The 11,834-nt window shown below is 30.9% G+C and overlaps 1 protein-coding gene across 1 annotated transcript in view; it reads right to left on the minus strand.

Annotated features, from left to right (window-relative positions):
• LOC145325643 (uncharacterized) overlaps nucleotides 1–4,145 on the minus strand; it is a 29,001-nt gene extending 24,856 nt beyond the window's left edge. The window contains exon 1 of the mRNA XM_080168602.1: nucleotides 4,090–4,145. Within this exon, the coding sequence (XP_080024728.1) occupies nucleotides 4,090–4,096 (7 nt within the window). The 5' untranslated portion in view covers nucleotides 4,097–4,145. The remainder of the gene's footprint in view (nucleotides 1–4,089) is intronic.
• Between the last annotated feature and the right edge of the window lie 7,689 nt (nucleotides 4,146–11,834).

Consider the following 11,834-nt stretch of genomic DNA (forward strand, 5'->3'; position numbering starts at 1 on the left):
TATGTTTTACTTGTATGATTTACCTTTAACTATCTTTATTCCTAATCCATATGTATTTATATTATGTTGTACAACTTTAGTAATCCTTAGACCCTCAATAAAGAAACAACTGAATAGACTCTGTTTATTATTTAGTGATTGCTAGAGAAGCGTAGCTTCTCTATAGTATAGGTGTCCACGTCTGTTCACACTGCCGTAGTCATTTGAACTCTGGTGTCTGCCATTTATCCTAGGCGGATACCACACTACATTGACAATTTTTTAATGATTATGTATTTACTAATATAGGGAGGGAAATATCATCCAAAGAATGTCTATTAGACCTTTAAACTTACTCCCTCAAAAAAATAGCTTAAAACCACCACAGAACTAGTTATTATATTCCCTTTAAAGAGTAGAGTCAAATTAGTTCAGCGGTTACATCTTAAGTTTCAGACGGACAGACTGACTGAGAGACGAACAAACTAACAGACAGACGGAAAGACATCGTTCTACTTTGTAAGTTTTTTTTAAAAGTTACGCATTAACCGATTGAGTTTCCATTTGAGGAAAGCTTCAGTTAGGTCCGAGGTCATTATGTTATTTTTTTTTTACGTCTTGGAATGGGTTTAGGCTATTTTTATGTAACCCAAAAAGTGTAGTTTGACCACTCCTTTCTTCCTGGTGATAGACTGACAAGGACTGAAGGTTTGCCAAGTGCCAATGTCACAATAATCTCCGTCACGGATTTTCACGGATTTTCAAGGATATTTTTCAAACATTTTTCAAGTATATGGAATACTGTTTTTGTGGAAAATTTCATATTTTTTTTAAAAAACCAAAAGTGTATACCTAAGAAAAGAACTTCAAAACCCATAAATAAGTATTGTTGTTCAAAACTTCCTATAACAAGGATGACAATATACAACAACGAAGCTCACTATTACAAATTAATTATTGAATATAATCATGAATACCCTTTAATCATATTTTGTGACCACAATTAGGTCGTCCAACGTTAAATATAAATTGAAACCATAGAGTCAAAATACATCTTAATTTTACTTCTGAGTCCTTTTTATAATAGTCTAATAGTGTAAAAAAAAAATTTTCTTTTAATAGGTACTGTATCCATAAATCCGTGATTTCTTAGGCCAAAATAGGATATTTCAATACATAAGTAATTAACAGTACAATATCACATATCTATCATTTTAAAATTTGATAGTTAAAAAATTTTTTTTTGAATAAGGTAAAGAAACATACAAAAGATGTTAAAAGCGTTAGCGGTAGTACATTAAATTTTGTGTGTGATTTTTTATCTTATTATTCTTTTATAAAAGTAACAGGATGTCTTTCTGTTTTTAAAGACAGATCTCGCTAGCCGCTGAACCGATATCGTTATCCTTTGAAATGCTGCTTTTCATAGGTCCTGTGAAGGTTTATAACTATTTTTTTAAAAGTTACCACCACCCTCCCAAGAGAATTCGCCTTAAAAATGATTGAATCACCTGAGATGGGATTTTGAAAGATGAATGCCGCGTTTTTTCGACATTTTTTGACATTTTTCTTTTTCGACATTGATTGATTGAACGAAGACGATAGGATTTCAAAAGAGTATACAACCTAAGAATTCAAAATTGTAAAATTATTAAATAATAAAATAATAAAGCCATTTGTATAATGTCTATTACAGCTCTAAAAAGATGCATTAATTAATATGCAGCAAAAATGGATTGGAGATAATTTGTTATGAAGGCCATACCAACAAAAGCGAAATAATTAAATAAATAGTTGTATACTCTAATTAACCCATTAGTGCCGAGCGCCACTTTTATGGACCGATCGAGCTGAAAATCTCAGGGAAGCTTTATAATGGTAAAAACGGAATTCCAATTTTTTTGTTTTGCTCTAGTGGCGTGCACAGGAAAGTTGCAATAAAACCCGGTTCGGCGCAAGTAAAAAAACCTTGCGGCATTAATAACCGTTTTTGGCGTTTTTTGGTGCTTTCCCCCGGCATTAAAGCCCGTTTGCGACCTAAATACCCGGTTATTTGGCCCAAAAAATTAAAAATGTAATTTTTGAACGCCCAAAGTGAGATGAACACTTTTTAAAACTACGATACGATCCGTAATTGAAAACTACATAACCTCATGTAATTGATAGAGCTACAACTAACATACAAAACAATTTATATCACATTTAAGATTTTGGCTATAGGTACCACCCCTTTTTGGTTAATAAACCCGGTTTTTGTTGTTGTTGTAAAAAAGATCTATTAGTAAAACCGGGTAATGAAAATTTCAGACTTTCCCCCCATATGCCGAGCCGGGTCTATATAGAACGTAAAAAAACGATAAAAAAATCATATAAAAAATAATAATTTGAATAAAACGAATTCACAAATGAATGTAAATGCCAATAAACTTTAAATTTCACGAAAAAAATCACTAACTTTACTTCATAAACAAAAAAGTTAGGAGGGGTATTTTAAAATCACCTTGTTTTTCTTGGTTTTCAAATTTTGTTGAGCTATACCGGCAAACGGAAGTAAGCAAATCTGCCTGCTCCAGGGGGAAATGAAAACCAGGGTAGTAGAGGGGGGATTCATACTGAGAATGATGCAATCCTAAAACTGAGAACCGGTTTTTTTCGGCATTTTCTGGAACCGGGCGTTAAAAGCCGGTTCGTCACTAATGGGTTAAATTTCAAGAATCGAAAAAACGCGGCATTCATCTTTCAAAAACCCATCTCTAGTTAGTGTTACATAAAGATATTCTATAGAAAGAGTATTTTTTGTGAGTACTTGTTTTATTATTATTCTAATAGAAAATGTTTCGATAATATGTACTGAAAAAAGACTCTATCCCTCTGACAAAATATAAAAACAAGGATGACAACATCCATAAAAGCTAAGCTCTAAAATCAGAAGATAAACGAATAATAACTCTTGTAGAGTGATAGACCTTAATAAACAGAACCATAATTTGCAAGTCTAAACAAAATTGTACATAAATATGTTGCAAAATTGCGTGAATACAGGATATTGTTACAGAATACTTTCCTTTTTAGTATTAAATAATATAAATAGAGATTTTTGTAACAATTAAAGAGATGCTACGCTTTATGAATCTTATATTACTGTTAAAGGAATCATCATGCAAAGTTTGATATCGATAGGACAATTCTAACATGTTTAAATTAACGAAAAGAGCTAATAATGGCAACGAAAAGGGCTAACCGTTACGTACGGACCTACTCTAATTATAGAAAAGCATCGCTTTTAGAATATTGCTCCTTCAAATATTTGTTTGTCTTATCTTTAAAAGAATTTGTATTTAAAGTTTCAGCAGTAATTAATGTACTTTAGATTTAACTAAAGCGTTTGATGTATTCTTTTCTTTTCTTGCTGTAATAAAGGTTAGGGGCTATATTATTTTCTGGATCTTGCATCTTATTTTCAATTTCTCGTATAAAGTTAAACACGCAGCGCCATTACTCCATCACCTACCCTATTGTATGAACGAACTGACCAATTAATGAGTGTCATGTTAGCAAGCTTTCCCCTGTCATAATATCCACGTATATTCTACATCCCATTGTGCAATGGTTTAGCAACTTAATTAAACTCAAAATTGCCCATAATTTGGACATTTTTGGAAATAAGGAAAAGAAATTCATTTTTAGCAAGAATCCTGAAGGGAATTCATTAAAAACTTTTGCCCCACTAAAATCAGTGAGGCAAACCAGCGTATACCAATAACGAAATTAATTCGGGAAAAAATCACGAAACCTATACGTGTTTTTCAGCTGTCGTTTCAGCTTGGGGGCAACACATTGTAAAATTGACGACCTCTCTATTTGCCCCCCAAATATTGTTTGGGATTTATTTCGCTTGTTGGTTATACCTTATTCCTGGAGGCAAACAAAAAATTTAGAGGGGATAGTTTTGACTCACTAAAGTTTTAGTGGGGCAAAAGTTTTTTCTTAAGAATTCACCTCTGGTTTCAGCGATCAAAGTTTTTTTCCCTTAAAATTATGAACTAAATTATATCAACAGTGATAGGCCATGATTATAGAAAAGCTTCACTTCTAAGAATATAAACTTACCTTTCATTTTTAATCAATTTGAAGTTTTAACCTCTATCTTGATTGTTCTTAATCTGATACAAAAAGATTTGATTAAAAAATAGTACGCAAATAATAAATCCTATATTATTAACTAGCGGCTACGCCCCTAGCCTCTAGGGGCTTTGCCCCAAGAGATGATAACAAAAGTTAAGGTGAAATTCGTAAAAAAATAAGGACCAAGGGAATCTCCTACAAAAAAAGGACCAAGGATATCTCCTACAAAAAAAATAGGTGGGAATTTTTGTTTTTGGAGGGGTTGGGGGTGTCCCACTTCCCAAGAAAATAGCCTAAAACCACCAAAGGACCAGTATGTATATTCCCTGAAGAGTAGATCGGTTCAGTGGTTACCGAGATCTTAATCTTCAGACGGACGGACGGACAGAGAGACATCAAGCTTCTTTGTATTATAGATTGTAAGTTGTTGGTGTGTAGGTCCAGTAAGATTTCATAAACGGCTTGACTAATCATTCAACAATTTTTAGGCAGGCTTGATATTAACACTTGGCAGATTTTAGCCTAATCTATAATACAAAGTAGTACGATGTCTGTCTGTCTGTCCGTCTGTCTGTCTAAAGCTTAAGATCTCAGTAACCACTGAACCGATTGGGCTCTACTCTTCAGGGAATATACCTACTGGTCCTGTGATGGTTTTAAGCTATTTTCTTGGGGGTGGGACACCTCCAACCCCCCCCCAAAAAAAATTTTTTTTCTTTATTCTTTTTAAAACTAAAATATAAAAAGAAAGGGTCGACTACCCTAGAGGCTAGGAGCGAAGCCGCTAGTTTTATAAAAGGTATAACATCTGACCTAATTGAAACATAAAAAATTTCCTTTTTTTCATAACTAAACTCAAATATGGGCATAACCCTCGTACCCTATCTAGACTAAATCCCCTTCAGGCCAGGGGCGAAGCCAAAAATTTAAATCTAATTGGAATTTTCTAAAATTATGGATACAAAACCATTCTGTAATAGATGTAAGTACTTGTTTGAAAAGAATTAATATTATAGAGAATCTACGCAACATAAAAGTAATTAATATAAATACGTCAATTCAAAATACATATATTTGGAAATCCTGTTTTAAGAAAATAAAATAAATTAAAACAAGGAAAGCTATATATATGCCGAAGCAATTTTTAGGAAAGTTGTTAATTAGCATAGACCATATTCATTCTATATTATAAATATCATCTATAATACGTACAAAGTAGAACGATGTCTGTTTGTTTGTTTGTAGCGAAGGATATTGCTAACCACTGAACCGGTCGGGTTCTCCTTTACAGGGTAGCTTCTCATAGGTCCCGGGAAGGTTTATAACTATTTTAAGGGAGAGTACCACCACCCTCCCAAGAGAAATCACAATAAAATCGAAAAAAATTGAAATATTCCAGCCGCATAGTGTCGCTAGCGAAGTGGCGCTGTGTAGAGACATGAATTTAAACTGTTTTTAAACTATTTTTAAAAGGTATATTAAAAATATACTTTGACATCTGTAGAATCATACTGCAAAGCCAAAAATGAGAACAATTGCCCACATCAATTTTTATTAGGATTTTAAAGTTTATTTTTTACTATGGATTAAATAATTTTTACTGAATCGTGATGTTTCTTCCCTTTGTAGGTAAAATACTCAACTTTTAGAGTGTCTTGCTTCGTAAATATTGTATGCTAGTATACAGTAAAGTTAGGTCTTTTGATTTTATCTATCAATACTAATTAAAAATTAATTCTTTACAATATATCAATGAATTAACATAAAAATGTTTCATGACTATTATACATTAAAACACATAAAAATTTGCTGTAAAGGGTTAAATAAATTAAGATGACAACAAATGTTTATGCAATACAACAAATTTATTTTTGTCACATATACAAATATGATATAAAATAAGATTATTCAAACATATTTTTAAAAATATTTTTTAAAAGTATGTATCTTTTATGAGTAGGGTTTTCATTCTTTTCATTTTTATTAAATAAAATTATTTAACTACGTTTGAAATAAGTCACTTTGTGAAAACACTCTTTCGGAAATTCTAATTTCTAATTGGTTTAAATTCAGCATTATGTTTTTTATTGTATTATGTCAGATTTTTCAATGAAATTAATTGTTTTAGAAAAAAAAATATTTCCATTGAACAGAGTAATGTTTTTTTTATTGTATCAGTATAAAGTGAATTATATAAAATTGTTCACTAAGTTACAATATTACACGAAGTAAAAAAAGACCTTTTGATCTGGTAAAAATGACCAGAGCAACAGTAAAAATTAATTTTTAAATCCCCCCAAAAAAGTTTATTGGGGACTTAATTCAAATTTGGGCTCTGCAGTCTGATTCTATAGGTGTCCTAGTATATTTTTGACCCCCCATTCAAAAATAGTTTAAAAACAGTTTAACAGCTGATTGACCATTGACAAAGTATTTCTCAAATTAGATAGTTAAAATATAAAAAAATTTAAATGCCACTAGAGGCTGCTAGTATTATATAAAGTATTATATTTATAAACATGATTTTTCCTTTGAACATATTACTGGAATACAATTGTTTAACTACTAAATAGATCGTCAGTTCCAATTAAGATGTATAAAATAAGAGTTAAAAAATACATTTCTTTGCATTTTGAATCCTTTAAAGAATTTGTTTGAAGCTTAAGATCTCAATAACCATATTTTAGGTGGGTTTCACATATAGGTCCCGTGATGATTTTAGGCTGTCTCAATTTTTATCCCTTTGAATTCAGAGCCCCTATATACCAGGGGCGCAGTCACTAGTTTAAAAATTAGCACCAGAATGTAAAAATTAAAATATCATGTAGCAAATGTTATGTTTAAGTGTTAATACATCTTTGTCTACAATATGTTTGTCTGTCCTACTACTTAGTGTATAGCAAATGACAGACAGACAGACACGCCAAGTTATAAAGGAGCTACGCTACTAAAAATTTGTTTAGTTTAGCAACATTAGCTTCTGAACTATTTAAATGGACAATTCCACCTTTTTCGGTGATTTTACATGTAGACAGAAAATAATCAGGTTTGGAAAATATCCACTTATATCTTTTTAAAAGCGAAGCTTTTCTATAATTAGGGTCGGTCCGTCCGTCCGTCCGTAACGGATAGATTATTTCGTTAATTTAGGCATGTTAGAATTGTCCTATCGATTTCAAATTTTGCATGGTGATTCCTTTAATAGTTAGGTACGATTTAGAAAGCGTAGCAACTCAATAATCATCACCAAAATGTCCGTACGTCCATTTTAAACATGTTCATTTTTTACTTTTTTAACAACAAATTTTTATGTGATCTAATCATACGATTGATCAGATTTTTGATATATTGATTCCTGGGACAACAAAGTATAATGTATTAAGCGAAGCAACTCTATAATAAAGTCCTAAAAATGTAAGTATGTACATAAACATTATCCTATATAAAGCAGTTTTTCAACAAATTTACCTACAATTTTGCTTTGACTCTTATACATTTATGTTATGATTATTCAGTTCTGACACTATACAAGTGTTAATGTCTGTTTGTCCTACCGTTTCAGTGCTTCGCTTTTATGGATGTTGTCATCCTTGTTTTTATATTTTGCATGATAATTACAAAGTCTTAAGCGATTATAAAAATGGATTTAATTTTACTTAAATTTTAGAACACCAGATTATCATGTATCATGTAATAAAGTGAAACTGGCTAAAATAACAATCCCCCCATAAATCCCCTCTACAAGTGTTAATGTTCGTTAGTCCTACTGTTTTAGAGCTTCGCTTTTATGGATGTTGTCATTCTTGTTTTAAAGCTTTTAGTGGCTATTTATTTCATAACCCTTAATATCTAGAACCTTGATTAAACTTGAGAGAAAGATTCTTGAATTGAAATTTATGTGTTTAAATTTTGTAATCTCTGTGTAAAGGTTGTTTGGATTTTTTATGCCCATAGAAAAATGTAGATAAAAAGGGGAGAATGGGCCGTAAAAATCATAGTTCCAAAAATTTATAGATTAATTTTGTCCACCATTGCATCGATCAACATGATAAGATTTTTGTTTATTCGAGGGTACCATATATTTATTTATTTATGGTTGAATCAACAGATCTATAGTATATTTGTATATACAGACAACTACCTCCCTTCCTTTTTCAAAGACCTCTTTCGTCTGCTTCCAAATTATTTTTTGCTACTTGGCTGATTTTTGAGACACCTTGTCCCGCTAAAAAAGTGACATAATATTGAACAGCTACACTCCTGTGTTAAGTAACATACATCTTATAAATAGATTAATAATAATATGATAAGCATAGAATATATGATTTAATAATAGTCCTTCTTTTTCTGATCCTAGACTAATTTAGGGTACAATTTTTTACTGTTTTCTTCAAGTTTTACGAAGAAAACAAAAATTTACAAATAAACAAGGATGACAACATCCATAAGTAGGGAAGCTCAAAAATTATGAATGGATATTGGGAAAACTTACTATAGAGCAATGTCATACAATAAACATTAAACTTGATAATATAAAGAAACAACGAAACCTTAAAATCTCAAAAAATTTAAAAATCTAGGAATCGATCTAGCACCGCAATTAATGGACAAATCTTAATGAAACTTGATAAAAGTATGTAAAATATGGGTATATTTATTTCTCATAATTTCAGCCATAATCCTGAATAGGAATCAAGAAAATCTTGAAAATCTAAAAATCTAGCACCCCAATTAATAAACAAATCTTAATAAAACTTGGTGAACAAATTTCAGCCTTCCATCTTGAAAAGGAATTGAGAAAATCACCAAAACTTACAAATCTAGGAATCAATATAGCACCCCAAATAACAGACAGATGGATAAAACAATGTATAGATTAGATGGGCATATGTCAAAGGAGTCTTCCCTATCTTTCTATCTTGAATAGTAGCCGAGAAATTCAGGTTTCACCCAATTTATTAATTACGGACGGACAGACGGACGGACGCACAGTTATAGAGTAGCTTCGTTACTAAAAATATTTTAAAACCAAACATTTTCAAAATTTTAAGTAAACTTAGTGTTTATTGTCCTGTACTTTTGTAACTATAATTATATATATAATTATTTTGTAATTATAGAGACAGACCGACGGACAAAATGATCAACGTTTTTGTTTTAAGCTGAAAAATTTACAAATAAATTTTTTCTATATTTTTTCCCCAAACAAATGTACACTGTAAAGAGAGACAAAATTGGAAAAGTAATTGATTTTACATTTGAAGGGATTCATTTCAAATAAACAATTACACACACAGAATCTCACACACCCACACATACACACTCAGATTCTCATACCCACACACACACATAAACATAAACACTAATCATACACCGGATGTAATAACATCATTTTCAGTAACTAGATAAATTAATTTTTTATTTGTAAAAAATCATACAAAATGTCAATTATTTTCGTCGATGATTAAAGTCCCTCCACAGATTATGACGTCATACGATAGAATAACCAATGAGAGGCCAGCATAAATTTTACCATTGGTCAATTACAGCGTATACTGGCTTCACGTTGGCTATTCTATCGTATTACGTCTTAATCTGTGGATGGACTTAAATCATCTTCATTATTTTCTTTATTAAATACTTATTTTAAATATCAAAATTACTCTATAAAAGAAGCAAGTCTGTCTGATCTAGTAACAATTACTCATATATCGTTAATAACATCTATTACCAACTATAACTATTTATTTTATTTGAAAAAAAACTTATTGTTATGGTTTCCTGATTTCAGCTGTTTTAAGGGTTTGACGACCGCTTATTTTTTCTGTTTCTTGGGCCTTATGTTTATATGCAGATTATAATCATTGGTGGAAATGGGGTATTCCTGTCCAGTTTTTTTGTTTAGGAATGAATATTTCTTACCCGAGGGAATAAATGATGGACCGATAGGTCATCATTTATTATTATTGTCCACATCCATCCCCTTTACACAAAACCGCCCCCTTGGATGAACGATCTGACCAATAAATGAAATCCATATCAGCTACCTAATAGACTATTGGAGGAAAAGCTACACACAGCAAATATTAAAATCAGCCTTGAAATTGTTTTACTTTTATTGTTTAAACGAATTTGAAAACAAATATTTTTTGTTTTAAATGCATAATATGCATTTCTAAGGTTAAAAAATATTAATGAAAATTTGTTGAAGGAAAAATGTTTGATTGAAAATGTTTATTTAAAATGAATGTAATTATGGAATCTTTTCTAAAACGTAACGGACAGCTTTTTCGGTAATTTCGACATGTTAGAATTGTCCTTTCGATTTCAAACTTTGCATGATGATTTATATAACAGTTAGGTACAATTTAGTAAGCGTAGCAACTCTATAATCATTACCAGAATGTCACTACGTTCAATTCAAACATGAAATATGATATTCAATGTTTTGACATCAACTTTTTGTGCGACATAATTATCCTATTCATTTGATTTTTGGAATAACAATTCATAAGACAACAAAATCAATGTTATAATCGAAGCACCTCTCTAATAAAGTCCTAAAAGGAAAAATATGTTCTTATACAGTAAATATCCTGCATTTACGTAATTTTGCAACAAATGTACAAATTTGTTTAGACTTACAAATTAAGTAAATAGATAGATAGGTAAATAGATAGATAGATTATTAGATAGATAGATAGATAGGTAAATAGAATAGATAGATAGGTAATTAGATATATAGGTAAATAGATAGATAGGTAAATAGACAGATAGGTAAATAGATATATAGGTAAATAGATAGATAGGTAAATAGATAGATAGGCAAATATATAGATGGGTAAATAGATAGATAGGTAAATAGATATATAGGTAAATGATAGATAGTTATATAGGTAAATAGGTAGATAGGTAATAGATAGATAGGTAAATAGATAGATTAGTAAATTAATAGATGTTTATAATATAGAGATAAATAATTGATTAAATATTAGGGGCGTGGTGACGCTTCGGGTACAAGTCCTCATCCTTGCCTCTGCATTTAAATTGCAATGTAGCGCGCTCAATCGCCTAGAGTACCAACACCCATCAGACAACCAACCCTATGATTGCACAACCTTTGTCTGAGAAGTCCTAACTGTGCATGGTAAATAGTCGCGCCTCTGACATAGCAGCAGTAGGAACCGTTTTTAACGTCTTTAGTTATTATGCAGTGTAGGACCGAGATTCGAACCACCACCTTCCCGACGACGAGCGGATGTGCTACGTGTTAAGCCACGGTCGCGGGTATAGTAAATAGATAGGTAAGTTCTATATAGATATTCATTTTTTAAAATTCAATATATCATATTGTGAAATTTTTTTTATTAGTTTATTCAGATAGTCGATAGTTGATATATCATAATCAAATCTTTTCCTGTAATTAAATTTAACTTCTTTTTTTTTGCTTCTTAACTTTTTTATCGTATAAGATCACATAATTTTTATTCAAAACTTATTTTTTAATAAACTTTATTATCGGAACAGAACAATTTCACTGCGTTATTTGTATGAAATCTCCTGTAAAACTAAAAATTAAGGTGCCTAAATAAGTGTAGGATGTGTCTTAAATTCCGCAATTTAGCTGTTTATATTCTAGTATGGCTTCGAAATAGATTAATATCCGCTGGATTAGAAACGGTTCTCAGCCATACTGAAAAATCATGTTTAGCCTCGTATTACATAAAATT

This window comes from Acartia tonsa, chromosome 8 (assembly GCF_053477335.1).
Source record: "Acartia tonsa isolate MP-2025a chromosome 8, ASM5347733v1, whole genome shotgun sequence".
In the NCBI taxonomy this organism is placed as follows: domain Eukaryota; kingdom Metazoa; phylum Arthropoda; class Copepoda; order Calanoida; family Acartiidae; genus Acartia; species Acartia tonsa.